This window comes from Littorina saxatilis, linkage group LG8 (genome assembly GCF_037325665.1).
Source record: "Littorina saxatilis isolate snail1 linkage group LG8, US_GU_Lsax_2.0, whole genome shotgun sequence".
Lineage (NCBI taxonomy): Eukaryota > Metazoa > Mollusca > Gastropoda > Littorinimorpha > Littorinidae > Littorina > Littorina saxatilis.
The window spans coordinates 74,261,820-74,277,181 of record NC_090252.1 but is presented as its reverse complement, the minus strand read 5'-3'; the positions used below and the strand labels follow the sequence as shown (position 1 = coordinate 74,277,181).

Below are 15,362 nucleotides of genomic sequence, written 5' to 3'. Positions count from 1 at the left end.
CTGTCTGTCTGTCTGTCTGTTCGCGATGCACGGCCAAAGTTCTCGGTGGATCTTTTTCAAATTTGGACACCGTATTCAGCTACACCCCGGACACAACCTCATCGATGAGATATTTCAACACGTGCTCTCAGCGCGCAGCGCTGTGCGCGCTGAACCGATTTTGTGTTTTTTTGGTCTGGATCCACTACCAGTAACTCTTCCTTATCTTCTCCAGTGTTTTCAGCCGCGATTATCTCCCTTCCTCCGTGTGGCGTCAATCCATATTCCCGTTACTACGTTACTATTTTTAGAAGGTCACTGCACGTTACTATTTTTAGAAGGTCTCCAGTGTTTTGCGCGTTTATCTCCTTTCCTTCGTGCGCCGGCTAAGCGCAGCCTGGCATTCGGCTCTACTTCTTCCCGGCGAAGCCGGTACCCGGCGAAGCGGGTAATCATCTAGTCCTCAATATATAGCCGCACACAACTCGTCGGAACTCAAATTACGATCCCGGTCGAAAGTCACTTCGCTTATATAAACCCAGCTCTAAAACGTCTGTTCAACTGAACACACACACAAAGTCTCTCTAAACAATCCTCGAATCACTCCTTCGCCAAAATACAGTTATAATGGCCCAAACTACACTACTTGCATTGATTATTACAGAAACACAAACATCGTTCAACTACAACTAAAACATCACAATCCAAGATACGCACACTGACACGTCTTCACACTTCGAAATAACACCGGGTACTCTTCTAGCCCACGCTATTATTCTGACTCACCCGCGCACCCGTTCAAACAATCAACCAATCAGAAACCAGCCTCCATACACACCTACAGTTAGCTACAACACACAATAATCCTAGCGGGAGACACAACTTGGGTCAGGGGAAGATAATAGACAGGGAGTAAAAGAGAGGGACAACAGTACATGAAATCGCCACACGGCTACATCTACAAAACGTGTCGCTACATTGCTACAGTAACATCTCAGAAATTAAATTCACTAGTATTGGGACCTAATGGTACGGGAACGCAATGGCACGTAATTGTATTGGGACCTAATGGTACTGGGACGCAATGATACTGGGACCCAATGGTACTTAGACGCAATGGTACTGGGACGTAATGGTACTGGGACGTAATGGTACTGGGACGTAATGGTATTGGGACGTATTGACATGTAGCCTAAACGTGTACTAAAGAAATGACACAATGTTATATTGTAACTCACGTTGGGAAACCCTCGCGACTTTCTTTGTTTAGTGGGGCACTGAGGGGGTCTCGGCAAGCCTCGAGAACATTGTGTAATCTCTATGTACTGCTACGTTTGTGCCAAGTTTCAGAAAACATTCTCTGTAGGGCTGAGAGCATGATGACTTTGGATGAAGGGAAATTAAAAACCTCACCCAGTGCTCTATTCTTGGACAATGATGTTTTCTGTTTGAAGCTGGATCAGTCTGACTGCGTGGTTAAATGAAACAAAACAGATATGTCCTGTTAGTTTAGACTTCAAAGAAACTCACTAATGAAAAATATGTGAACAATCTACAAGTTTTTGTTAACCGTTTTACGGCTCAAACTGAATGACACAGTCAAACAACGTCATGTTTGAGTGCTTTTGCGCTCGTGCACAAATATTCCTCAATTTCAAAACTACCCATTTTTGAACAGAAGAATAGCAGAATTTTAAGGACACCTGTTTTTGTCCAAACAATTTATCGGATTATTTACAGGAACAAATACAGCCTTCAGCTATGTATTCCTGTTTAAAGCAGTAGAAACTGGTAATGCTGATGTCACGAGTCACGGGAAACACTTTTGAAAGCAATGGATACATAAACATTTCAATTTCTCGGAATGTCAACTACTTACCTTCTTTTTAGTTGGGTATCTTGGACGTGATTATAGAGTGGTTTTATTTGCAGTTGTTTCATTTGACGTACATGTAACAACAATTCGAAATGTAAATTTCACACGACATTAACAGCTATTGTGTTTTCAGCATAGCAAATAGGGTCCGATATTTGAACGAGACAAGTACAATGCGACTCGTCTTTGACTCGTCGGCATTATACTTGTTCGAGTCTAAATATCGGACCCTACTGTTACACTGAAAACACAATAGCGTTAGTATTGCTATTCTGACATAATATTCTGCGTTGAAAACATGTTTTTTTCAGCAACAACTACCAGAATGGTCCATGTTGCCTATTACAGACGACGGTTTAGAGCGCATATCTCTTTGCGCATGTATCCACGGAAATCACCGAACATTGAAAAACTCATGGACATGTATACACGAGAAGATACGAGATACCGGATGTTTGGCATTACGTCAATAATTTTATGCCAGGTTTTATATGACGTCATCTATCATGCTTGCTTACGTATTATTCTATGTATTGTTCGAAAGTCTCACTTCTATTGTGGATACTGATTCGCGTGATGAAGATTGCTGTAAATCTGTGGATGATAATAAGAGAACAAGGATTGTCTCAGAAGAAAGTCAACGACAAAATGTTTCAGAGCAGTAACTTCATTTCAACATTGGGCACAATGGACGTTGCATAGGGAAAGGAAAGGAGAGTTTGCTGATGTGCTAAACATTGGAAAGATCGTCTGCTATAATGTAGCTTCTTGAATTTTGGAAGGTTTGTTGCCTGTTAAAGAACTGGATTTTACTCGGAATGTATTTCATGTACGGTAAGAAAGAACAAGTTGCGTAAGGCAAAATTACTACATTCAGTCAAGCTGTGGAACTCACAGAATGAAACTGAAGGCACTGCATTTTTTCACTAAGACCGTATACTTGTAGTTTCGTCAGTCCACCGCTTGTGGCAAAGGCAGTGAAATCGACAAGCCAGAATAGTGCGGTAATGGTCGCGCTGTGCTGCATAGCACGCTTTTATGTACCTCTCTTCGTTTTAACTTTCTGAGCGTGTTTTTAATCCAAACATATCATATCTATATGTTTTTTTGGAATTAGGAACCAACAAGAAATAAGATGAAATTGTTTTTAAATCGATTTCGGAAATTTTATTTTAATCATAATTTTTGTATTTTTAATTTTCAGAGCTTGTTTTTAATCCGAATATGACATATTTATATGTTTTTGGAATCAGAAAGTGAATAATGATAAGATGAACGTAATTTTTGATTGTTTTATAAAAATAATAATTTTAATTACAATTTTCAGATTTTTAATGACCAAAGGCATTAACTAATGTTTAAGCCACCAAGCTGAAATGCAATACCAAAGTCCGGCCTTCGTCGAAAATTGCTTGGCCAAAATTTCAATCGATTTTATTGAAAAATGAGGGTGTGACAGTGCCACCTCAACTTTTACAACAAGCCGGGTATGACGTCATCAAAGACATTTATCCAATAAAAAGAAAAATAAGTTTGGGGATATCATACCCAGGAACTCTCATGTCAAATTTCATAAAGATCGGTCCAGTAGTTTACTCTGAATCGCTCTACACACACAGACAGACACACACACACACAGACACACATACACCACGACCCTCGTCTCGATTCCCCCTCTATGTTAAAACATTTAGTCAAAACTTGACCAAATGTAAAAAAGCAAATTGCATCGTCTGTCGACCAGTCACAGAAGCAAACCTGGCCAGGAATGCGTGTGCTTCATACAGGATACATGCGTCTTTGTTATTGCGAATAAGAAAGCATATTCGCAAACTTCCTGCGGAATATGGCCCGATGATCGGAATAGGGCTGTGTGAGTCTATCCAATCACAACCCTCGAATCTGCCCAAAATACTATTACATCCTTTTCTGTTATTCAAAAGGAAATTTTTCTGGACTTAAGATGTCCCTTCAGTTTTTTTATTTTTATTTGAAAGGTTTTCTTTGAACTATTGTGTTTCTCCTGTCGGGTGGCCTCAAACTTAATTTCACGTCTCGCACGTATGTAACGCGAAACTCTTGTTGTGTACTTCTTGAACCAAATCACGTACTCGACGTAATGTAAGTTTCATTTGAGAGTTTGAGGTATGAAAAGTTCAGAAAATAAAATAACTGATATTCAAGAAGACATTGTTCTTTTTGCATGAAACAGTTTTATTCGCTCACAAATGTTCCTCGCGACGTGACATTAGAATCATGTATATTTAGTGTCCACCTGTGGGGGATTTACATCCCTGTTACTGATCATTAAACAATTTAACAGATTCTTACTGAAAAGACGTTTTTGGCGTGTTTATTACGTTTATATGTGTGATTTTCATGTCACGAGAAACACCTTTGAAAACAACACACAAACACATCAGTTTATCAAAATGTCGATATGTAACCTTCTTGGTGGTCAACATTGTGAATAGCTCATGCATCGTGCATGCTGAAGACACACAGCACATTTTTAAGATAATAAAAACATAATGTATGGTCTGATGAGCAACTTTTGAGATTATATAATAAAGATACCAGCTTGCATACCTACATGTCTTTTTTATCTATCCTGTCATTTCTTCAGACTTGTTGCGTTTCAGATACACCCACGTCTACCCAAAAATCTACAACAGTTACACCAATCACTGCTAGTCTAGAGGTTGGACCCCTGATCACACTGTTGAGTTCCATTGGAAGTGGCATACTGTTTCTTGCGCTATGCATCCTGTTTGGATGTGTTGCCAAGAGAAAAGGTAGGCAAAGTGAAAGAGTCTGCACCATAATTTCGTGAATGCTCATACAATTTTTGAAGATATGGAAGATATGGTGTGTGTGTGTGTGTGTGTGTGTGTGTGTGTGTGTGTGTGTGTGTGTGTGTATGTGGGTGTGTGTGTGGGTGTGTGGGTGTGTGGGTGTGTGGGTGTGTGAGCATGCGTGCGTTCTCCAATGTGTGCGTGTTGGTGTATGTGTCTTTCTTTCTTCTCTTCTTTATGCTTGCACATCACCAGCAAAAGGCATCTAAAAAAAAACCTTTAGATTTGCTTGTATCATCCTGTCTCTGTGGTGCCAGAAACAACACAGATTTCAGAGGCTCATTTCTTTATGTTCTACTTCCAGGCAGACTACGAACACTTCCTCCACCACCTCCCGCTCCTCACAACGTGAGACGAGCAGCAGGTGGCGCTGTGATGTTCCAGGATGACAGGGAATCCTTTGTCAGTGTACTGGGTCATGACTATGCTGAGATTCCTGATGACACCGACTCTGGTATAAACCTGAGCTCATATAATTTATTGATTCTTTAAGTGTAAATGTATATGTTGTAATGAATTAGGATGTTTGCTTTCTGTCTGTCTGTCTTGCTTTTTTACATTTAGTCAAGTTAATGTTTTAACATAGAGGGGGAATCGAGACGAGGGTCCTGGTGTATGTATGTGTGTGTGTGTGTGTGTGTGTGTGTGTGTGTGTGTGTGTGTCTGTGTGTCTGTCTGTCTGTGCGTGTGTGTGTGTAGAGCGATTCAGAGCAAACTACTGGACCGATCTTTATGAAATTTGACATGAGAGTTCCTGGGAATGATATCCCCGGATGTTTATTTTTCTTTTTATCGATAAATACCTTTGATGACGTCATATCCGGCTTTTTGTAAAAGTTGAGGCGGCACTGGCACACCCTCATTTTTCAATCAGATTGATTGAAATTTTGGCCAAGCAATTTTCCACAAAGGCCGGATTTCGGTATTGCATTTCAGCTTGGTGGCTTAAAAATTAATTAATGACTTTGGTCATTACAAATCTGAAAATTGCACCAAAAAAATTGTTTTAGTAAAACGATCCAAATTTACGTTCATCTTATTCTTCATCATTTCCTGATTCCAAAAACATATAAATATGTCATATTCGGATTAAAAACAAGCTCTGAAAATTAAAGATATAAAAGTTATGATCAACATTAATTTTTCGAAATCAATTTAAAAACACTTTCATCTTATTCCTTGTCGGTTCCTGATTCCAAAAACATATAGATATGATATGTTTGGATTAAAAACACGCTCAGAAAGTTAAAACGAAGAGAGGTACAGAAAAGCGTGCTATCCTTCTCATCGCAACTACTACCCCGCTCTTCTTGTCAATTTCACTGCCTTTGCCACGAGCGGTGGACTGACGATGCTACGAGTATACGGTCTTGCTGAAAAATTGCATTGCGTTCAGTTTCATTCTGTGAGTTCGAAAGGTTGACTAAATGTTGTATTTTTGCCTTACGCGACTTGTTTCTCTTTCTTTCATTCTGTATAAATTGATTATATTCAGTCTGTTAATTAATTATTTATCCTTTATTTTGATTATTTATTCTTCATTTGCTTTGTGTATATTTATTCATTGGCTTAATTTTCTCTAATTATGATATAAATGTATTTGCTTGTGATAATTTATTGTACTATTTATATTGTCTGTTTGTTTATTATCGAATTTGATATTCATTGAATGATTGATCATTTTCGTATTTTTCTGTTTTACATAAGTCAGTTATGTGCTTTTTTAAATACTGAGTGTATGTTCATAGAGTTTAGCAAGCACCAGATGTTAAATACTTCAAGTTGAGTAAAACAACAAATCAATCAATCTGTATACTGTCATTATTTTTAAAAAAAGAAAAGAAAACAAGAGCTGAGCAATAAACAATTCTCGACCACAGGATTTCACGTTATCACTGAAACTAAGATGCCATAACAGTGTCAACACACATATCCTCAGCGATAATGGCTACTGAAATCCTCGTTAACACATGAGTATGCGGGGTTTTGTTGTAGGTAAATCGAACAGCACCCTGGCATCTGTGTCCGACAGCAGCATGTCAGATGACTGCCTGCACCACATCGCCTGTCCTTCGTCGGACAGCTCCCTGCCTGACGACTACCTGAATCCCGTCGCTTCTGACTCGGAAGCTGCAACTATCAGAGAGGAACGCTGCAACTCGTCGTCTTCTTCAGAGGCTGTGATGTACGCAGAAGAGCGAATCACGTTCAAGAAAACGACGAGAAAAAACGTCTGGCCTGTAGTCGCTGATCCTCCCCATAACAATACTGGGAAAATGCAGTTATAATTATACAAAAGTACTCCATTTTGGTCACTCTTTGTATTTTGGCGTAGAATACATTTCTTTCCATGTAAATCATTCAAACCGTCCTATGATGTATCCAGACTATTACAAGGGATAACAATCTTCCACTTGAATCCAAACCTAAACTTGAAAAGCAACAATTATTTCTTCACGGACACCGACAGCAAAAAGAGCACAAACTCAAATCCACAGAAAAACAACAACAGACAAGGTGTAGCTTTTGGTGTGATTAGTGGAAGAATGCTATTTTCCCTTGCCAAAGTTTGAACAAACCGTTGGTCGATTCTAAAGGGTTACAAAGGAGCACGGATATTTTCTAAATTCATGCAAACTTTAATGGGTCATCCCTGTCTGAAAGTGCTGGATATATATTTGTTTGGTGAAACACATTATGAAAGAAAAAAATGGTCGTGTAAGCTTTTAAAAACACTATCGTTTTTTTTCTTGTAGTTTGTACAAAGCTGTTATTGACAACCTGCAGACTGGCTTGCATCGATACATTAAGGAGAGTTTAGCAAATTCAAAGTCATTCAACCATTCAGAACGTAACTGTGGCAACACGTTTTCTTCATCCAATTAAACATTTAAAACAGTGGTAATGTTTTTAAAGTTAAAGATATAATAATACAGTTTGCACAGTTCTCAGGACTGACCCTGAATGTTAATAAAACCAAAATAATGAAAATTGGACAGAATTGTGGTCATCAAAAGTTGCCCTTTGAGTGCACAGATAAGATCAAGATTTTAGGTATTTATTTTGTAAATAATGATAGAGCAATAAATGTTGAACAGAATTGGGTATTAAGAGTTCAGAAGATCAAGAAGTTGATTAAGATTTGGAGTCGAAGAGATTTAAGTATTCACGGTAAAATTGTAATAATAAAATGTTATTTTATTTCACAGTTGGTATTTGTGATGCAGACGATTGGATTGCCAGATCGTGTTTTGACAGAGTTGAATAGATCTTTTAATAAGTTTATTTGGCAGAGAAAGTGTTCGAATAAAACAGCATTTGAAAAAGTCACAAGAAAAGTCATGGAGAAATAAATAAGTGAAGGTGTGTTGAAAATGTTAAATGCGCACATTATGCAAAAGTCTTTTTATTTACAATGGGTTGGACGATTGTATGAAACGAAGGGAGAAAATTGGACGTTTATACCACTATGGTTTCTGGGACATGTTGTTTCAGGGTATGGTTGTTTTGATTTGAATGTTAAACCGAGTAAGGAATTGAATTTGACAATGATTGGAAGCCCATTTTGGCAGAGGGTAGTTTGGACACATTTGAATTACAAACTTAGGATGGAACATGACAATATTGATGTACACAATTTTTTATCAACAGATTGTGTGGAGTAATGATTTCATGCGGTATAAAGGGAAAATGGGGCATTAATAAATGCACTACCCAAATTATGGATTCATTGGATTAAAAATGAACATATTATTGTACTGATGGATAAGCAGTTGTTTGATGGTATCCATTATATGATAAAAAATAAGCCAAATAAGAAAAACGATAGAAAAGAAAAGTGTAATTACTGCTGTAGAAAAACCTTGTGTGTATAATTTTTGATTAAGGAAGTTTGGTGTGCAGGTAGATAAGGAAATGTGGACACTTGCCTATGTTTCCAAAAAAGTGAGATTGAGAGAATTGCAATGACAAATTTTACGTAACCTTTATCCAACAAATATTTTATTATGTAAAATGCACGTCACAGAGAATAACAGATGTTGTATATGTTGTACGGAAGTTGATTTTGTTGAACATTTTTTTATGAGTGTATACCGGTTAAGTTGTTTTGGACGAAGATAGAAAATTGGATAGAGGAAACGATTGGATTAAGGGTTAAGTTTAAAATGCAGGATATAATATTTGGGTATCAAAACACAAGTTGTTGTAAAAAGATGAGAAATTTTGTAAATCACGGTCTGTGAAAAACGAAAAGAGAAATTTGGAAGTATCAGCAGCAACATTTACTTGTCAAAGACACAAAATAGAAACTCAAAAATGCGGCAGATGCACTCCATCGTTTGGACATTTCAAATACACTCCGTAGACTCCTTCGCAGCGGTGTGTCTGACCACCGACCCTGCACACTCATGTTTATGTCCTCTAATTGGCTTGGAGCTATTTTGCAGGAACCATGGAGAGTTACTATGGGGCAGTATCTCTACCTACTGAACCAAAAAACAGAAACCGATGATCTTTTCTTCTTCTTCTTCTTCTTAGCTTGGTCTTCTTCTTCGCCGGGTAGCTCAGTCGGTAGCACGTTGGACTTGTAACCTAAAGGTCTCGGGTTCGATACCCCGGTCGGGCGACCCCATATGAATGAATGAATGAAAATTTATACTGCGCATTAAGGCGATTGTAAAGTGATGAAAGCTAGTGATGTGCATAAAAGGTCGCGCTACTGGGATGCATCGGTAAAATTTCAAAACAAGCAGCCGTTTTCAGTTGTTATGTACCTGCGTAACGCACTGTGTTCTTTGACTGTTAAAGTTAAAATAACGGGTAAGTGCGAGATTTGTTCAATCTCTAGCTCATGCCTCTCAGATCGTCATTCAGTTTTTAATAAAAATGAACAGTTTGAAGGCGATTGGTGCTCAAATTTTGGAGAAATTCACGTTTGATTTTTAGATCTAGATCTAAATCTTTCCACACTTTCGCATCGCCTTAATATTGCAACTCGACGTCGGCGGTGAGAGGGTAACAGGTATTGTTTTTATAATATTTGTGTGTTTCAGCACGTAAGGATTATAAATGCTACCAGTGTGGAACAACTTTTGCCATCTTCCATGAAATTATCGCCCATAACGTGAATGAACACCCCGATAAGCAGCTCAAAATTAGAAATTTGACCGTCAACAGTAACACTGGGAAACAATCGTATGCAGGGCACGATTATAAAGTCATTCCGGCAGATGTTCTGAAAGGCGGACAAAGAATAGTTGCAAAGGATTCGCACAATATTGTTCTCATTTCAAATGACGATTCTTCAATTGAGGAAGATCCTACAGAAGCAAATGCACAACAGCAGGTTCAGAAACTGTTGCCAGACGTAATTACCCAACTAAAAAGAAGTGGACAGTTGGATACATATATTCTTTTCCACGAACTGGTCGCTTCAGGCGACTTTCCTCTAGATAATATCGCATTTAAACTGTTTTTGGATGTAGTTAGGTTTTTTTCGTGTCGCACAGTTAGGGCAATGAGATATGGTAATGACACCAAACTTTTCTGGCGTACCGGCTACAAACTGTTCCACGGGAAATTCCTGAGATTCATGGGCGGTCCAAAACATGAGGGCAATCTACTTGATGGGTCCGGGTCGTCCGTGGATAACAGGCTGGAGCCTGTTGATGCGAAAATTAACTTCGCTGTCCCAGCTTCAAAGTTCCTGGAAACGTCTGCAGTCATCAAGACAGAGATCAAGCCTGGCATCATCGATGATTGTCTGAAAACTGTGGCGAAGCATTCAAAGCAAGTAAAAGTGAGCTTTGATTCGAAGAAAATTAATGGCTCCTTGACTCACAAGAAAGGAGATGTGGATCTATTTGGCTGCGAAAACGCCCCTACGTTTGCTCAGCTAAATGAAAGAAAGATGCAAGAACTACAGATTCTGAAAGACATGGCGCAAAAGGCAGAGCTGGGCACTCTCACCCACACAGACATTCAGAATGCGGTCCACCTAATCAGTGTTCGCATCAAAGAACTCAGACAGATGGCCTGCCTCAAGACAGAGGGGGTAAAGAAATTCAAGGCCTTGGGTCAAAATAGCTCCAAGCCAATTAGAGGACATAAACATGAGTGTGCAGGGTCGGTGGTCAAACACAAACGGCGGGCAAACACGGCAGCTGCGGGGGCGAAACACGGCAGCTTCGGGGGGCAAACACAGAAGTTGTAGGATAATTCTCATTCTCCGAATGCTTTTCGCTGTCTGCAAGGTCCTAGAAGCTTGAAACTCGGCCTCAGTACTGCAGAAAGGTTCAGGTTTTTGTGGAACTGATGGCAGTTCTTCACATTAAAGTTTACACCAGTAATTTGTTGCGAATGCTACGAAATTTGCTTCTGTGCAGTTACAGGCGTGATATTTTACAGAATCACGGCTATAATATACAAAATATGCACCCAAAAAGTACATCGGCGTGTAGAAGAAACACTAACAGATCTAACAAGACATATCTTAATGTGCAAAGTTACGAAATGTTTATAGAAGAAGCTGTTTTATCGAGACACAAACCCCACTCAACTTACCGCTCCAGCGTGCGGGGTGCAAACACCCGTGCGGCACGCAACACACCGCTGCGAAGGAGTCTACGGAGTGAAATAGACATATGATTATTTCAAAAAAGAGGACGCAGCAATAGTACGATTAGCAAGATTTATTTTCCCCTCTGCTTCTTTACCTCTGTAAACTTGTAGGGGTAGTTATTTTTCGATAATGACCCAGCAACCAAACAAATAACGACCCAGCAACAGCCTGAATCCTCGATAGTGCAATGGGTTGAGAAGTTGTTCTGTTTCGGTACTACTTTTTGCGACTGAAAAGTTCCGAACGCTCTAATGTACGAAGTATACATCTCTGGAGCAAACAATACAAACATACCGCATTTAAATTAACAACTACATGCCTGAACACATGAATCTCCATATAAAATCCATGAGTTCGGTTGTTTTCTGAATCTAGATCTGCCGTGCTCAAACGTTCATCAGAAGCAATTTCCCAAGCAAGTAACTCATACTTTGTCTAGCGACAAGAGTAGTTCCCCTTCTTTTCACTCAGTTTCTTCGACAACAGACTGCAATGGTCGACGTTTTGGATATTATCTCCCTTGCCGCCGATTGGCGTCGCTTCGGTTGTAAGGGTCTTCGAGCAGACGCTTCCATCTTTATCCCCAGTCATTTTTGATTTTGTCTATCGACGTTCTGCGACTCGTTAGCAAAGATTAGGATGCCGAGCGGGTGTTGTTGTGTTCCTGGATGTTCAAGGCGTGGCGGCCATACGTTTCCAGAAGATGAGGAAGAGTTGGATGCATGCTGTTAGACGCGGAATAGAGTCGATCGTCGACGAGGAAACAAGTGAACTCAAGAAAAAAAAGTTTGCACCGACGAAGCACAGTATCGTTTGCCATGGGCACTTCGTAGAATCTGATTATCACAACAAGAAACTCACAGTAGATGGTATGTACATTTATCTGTAAATAATCGGGAAGATTGGTGGGGAATCATGAAAAATATGCACACACAACACAGCTTTTTGTTGTCACTTTTTCCATGTGTGCACGCATTTCACTATGCTGCCTTGAAAGGCTTGTTGGATTTTCTGTACATTGTAAAGCACGCTGTGGATTTTTGTAACAGACCTCAAACATGTTCTTGCCCCTGTTGTTTATATGGTGAGAAAATGACACAAAAGAGTGCAAGCATAAAAAGGTATTCATAGGAATTCAAATTTAGATTTTTTTTCCCAGGACTGAAGAGAACCCGACAAAACCTGAAGAAAACTGCGGTTCCCTCAGTCTTCAAATGGAGCAAGGAGAAGACAGCAGCCCAGCTCAGTAGAGAGGAACGCCACCAAAAGAAGGAGAACAGAAAGCGCAAGGCAGCAGAGGAGTGGGAGCAGCGAACAGAAGAATTGGACAGAAAAAGAGTGTACACAGATCTGGATTTGAGCTACTGTGAAGAAATATGTGTCTCCACGGACAGTTTGATTTCTTCTGATTGCAGTGAGTCTGTGGAGATTGTGTCTACTTGCTCGTTGCCTGAAAACAGTGGTAATGAATGCAGTGAGTCTGTGGAGATTGTGTCTACTTGTTCGTTGCCTGAAAACAGTGGTAATGAATGCAGTGAGTCTGTGGAGATTGTGTCTACTTGCTCGTTGCCTGAAAACAGTGGTAATGATTGCAGTGAGTCTGTGGAGATTGTGTCTACTTGCTCGTTGCCTGAAAACAGTGGTAATGATTGCAGTGAGTCTGTGGAGATTGTGTCTACTTGCTCGTTGCCTGAAAACAGTGGTAATGATTGCAGTGAGTCTGTGGAGATTGTGTCTACTTGCTCGTTGCCTGAAAACAGTGGTAATGATTGCAGTGAGTCTGTGGAGATTGTGTCTACTTGCTCGTTGCCTGAAAACAGTGGTAATGATTGCAGTGAGTCTGTGGAGATTGTGTCTACTTGTTCGTTGCCTGAAAACAGTGGTAATGAATGCAGTGAGTCTGTGGAGATTGTGACTACTTGCTCGGACAGTTTGATTCTTCCTGATTGCAGTGAGTCTGTGGAGATTGTGTCTACTTGTTCGTTGCCTGAAAACAGTGGTAATGAATGCAGTGAGTCTGTGGAGATTGTGTCTACTTGCTCGTTGCCTGAAAACAGTGGTAATGAATGCAGTGACCAAGCAACACCAACACAGACGCCTTCAGCAGGATGCAGCTCTTCATCCAGCTACTTCTTCACAGTCGAATCAAACGAGGCGGAGGATGAAAGTGAACAACCTGATAGTGATACAGAACGTACGAAAGGACAGCCCTACTTGTCTGTGGAAGCTATCAAGCACGATAACAAACTTGTGCATCATTATACAGGATTAGAAACAATTTACATTTTTATGCATGCCTTCTGGTCACTTGGTGATGCAGTAGATCACCTGATCTACACCTACTCCAGTGGATGCACAGCTCTGACACCAGTGAACCAGTTCCTCCTCATGTTGGTTAAACTTAGGAGATACTATCCACATTTTGAACTTGGCCGCATGTTCGGTGTGTCTCGGTTTGTTGTGCAGAAGGTGTTCACTACTTGGGTGAACTTTTGCTACTTTCAATGGAGGGAGGTGGACTGGTTGGCCAAAACGACAAATGGTGAGCCATCACTGTCCAGTAGACTTTAAGAGGAAATTTCCGTCAACCAGAGTAATTGTGGATGCAACAGAAGTTCGTGTGAAACGACCTTCAAACCCCAAGGCACAGAGAATTTCATTTTCATCGTACAAACATTCCAATACAGTGAAAGTGTTGGTAGGTGTGACGCCAGGGGGCTTAACCTCTTTTGTGTCTGATGCCTATGGTGGATCCAGCAGTGATCGGCAAATTGTGGAGAGGTCCGCGTTGACAACGCTCTGTGACCCACATGATTCAATCATGGCGGACAAGGGTTTCAATGTTCAAGACATTTTTGCCTTGCGTGATGTCCACATCAACATTCCTGCATTTTTCAAGCAGAAGAACAGACTTTCCCCAACCACTCGGGCAGATGACAGAAAAATTGCAAGCAAACGTGTCCATGTAGAAAGGGTGATTGGTATGGCAAAAGTATATGCAATCTGCCAACAGAAGTTGAACCTGCTTGAAACAAAGCTTGCCACACAGATCATCTCTGTTTGTTTCTTTCTTTGCAATTTCCGTAAAACAATCATTGGAAGATTTGCTTGAGGAAGTTGAGTTCTCTCAGATCCAGAAATCCAATAAAAACAAAAAACCTGGTGTGATTACCCTAAACACGATTTGTGTGCGTGTTACAGGCTCTCGTCATTTTGCTTTCATGCGTGTTACAGGCTCTCGTCATTTTGCTTTCATGCGTGTTACAGGCTCTCGTCATTTTGCTTTCATGCGCCTCTGTTTGACGCTCGGTCTTCTCTCTTTCATAAGCCCTTGGTGGTGTTAGTATTAAAATTGTGTGTGTGTGTGTGTGTGTATGTGTGTGTGTGTGTGTGTGTGTGTGTGTGTGTGGGGAGATGCCAAGTGCCAATCTAAAGATAGATTTTTTTGCGATCAAAATTTTGAGAATGAATACATGTATAATTAATACAGTGGAACCTGTGAATAGCACCCCTCCAAATAGGGCCAAATCTGTGATTACGCTCAATAGCACTGTCAATTTTGGACCAATTTGTCTTTATCAGTATAAGGGCTGCGTCACATGGCAAACACAAACACCGAGAGGCGACTGTTGTAACATGTGAGGAGCAAAAACAGTGTTTTTGTTGGCCGTGTGACGCACGTCTAAACGTGCCTGTGAATACCTCAAAGTAGCACTTCTTTTGGTTCGGTCCCTTGGGGTGGTACTAATTGCAGGTTCCACTGTACTATGAAAAGATGACCTGGTGACCCTGAAGCAGTTTTTGAAGTACATGTATTATAGGCCCTGCTGCGTTCAGTAGTAGGCTGACTAATGTCATGATTATATATTATTATATATGCCAAAATCAAACCCTGCATGTGTGCTGTTTGAGTTTGATGACAAATGCATTAAAATGCTAGTTTAGAACATGGCGTTCTGTTTTACTTTTAGTGGATTTGACTGTGAATGTGTTCGTGTGAGTGTGTGTGTGCAGAACGAATGAAATTAAT

At 40.1% G+C, this 15,362-nt stretch overlaps 2 protein-coding genes and 1 pseudogene across 6 annotated transcripts in view; all 3 read left to right on the top strand.

Moving 5' to 3' along the window:
• The window catches only part of LOC138974336 (mitochondrial import receptor subunit TOM70-like), a 554,410-nt gene that overhangs the window by 122,642 nt on the left and 416,406 nt on the right, over positions 1 to 15,362 (top strand). The gene's annotated exons all lie outside the window — the stretch shown is intronic.
• Positions 1,096 to 9,022, top strand: LOC138974438 (uncharacterized). The gene is made up of 4 exons (XM_070347153.1): positions 1,096 to 1,114; positions 4,498 to 4,650; positions 5,015 to 5,164; positions 6,706 to 9,022. Exons 1-4 carry the CDS (start codon positions 1,096 to 1,098, stop codon positions 6,996 to 6,998), a joined length of 615 nt encoding a protein of 204 aa, XP_070203254.1. The 3' UTR covers positions 6,999 to 9,022.
• On the top strand, positions 12,045 to 14,552 carry LOC138974334 (uncharacterized; annotated as a pseudogene).

Bases quoted from the DNA above. Each gene is read 5' to 3' on its own strand.
- LOC138974438 (XM_070347153.1), top strand. The intron at 4,651-5,014 runs GTAGGCAAAGTG...TTCTACTTCCAG, and splicing joins ATGTGTTGCCAAGAGAAAAG to GCAGACTACGAACACTTCCT. The intron at 5,165-6,705 runs GTATAAACCTGA...GTTTTGTTGTAG, and splicing joins TCCTGATGACACCGACTCTG to GTAAATCGAACAGCACCCTG.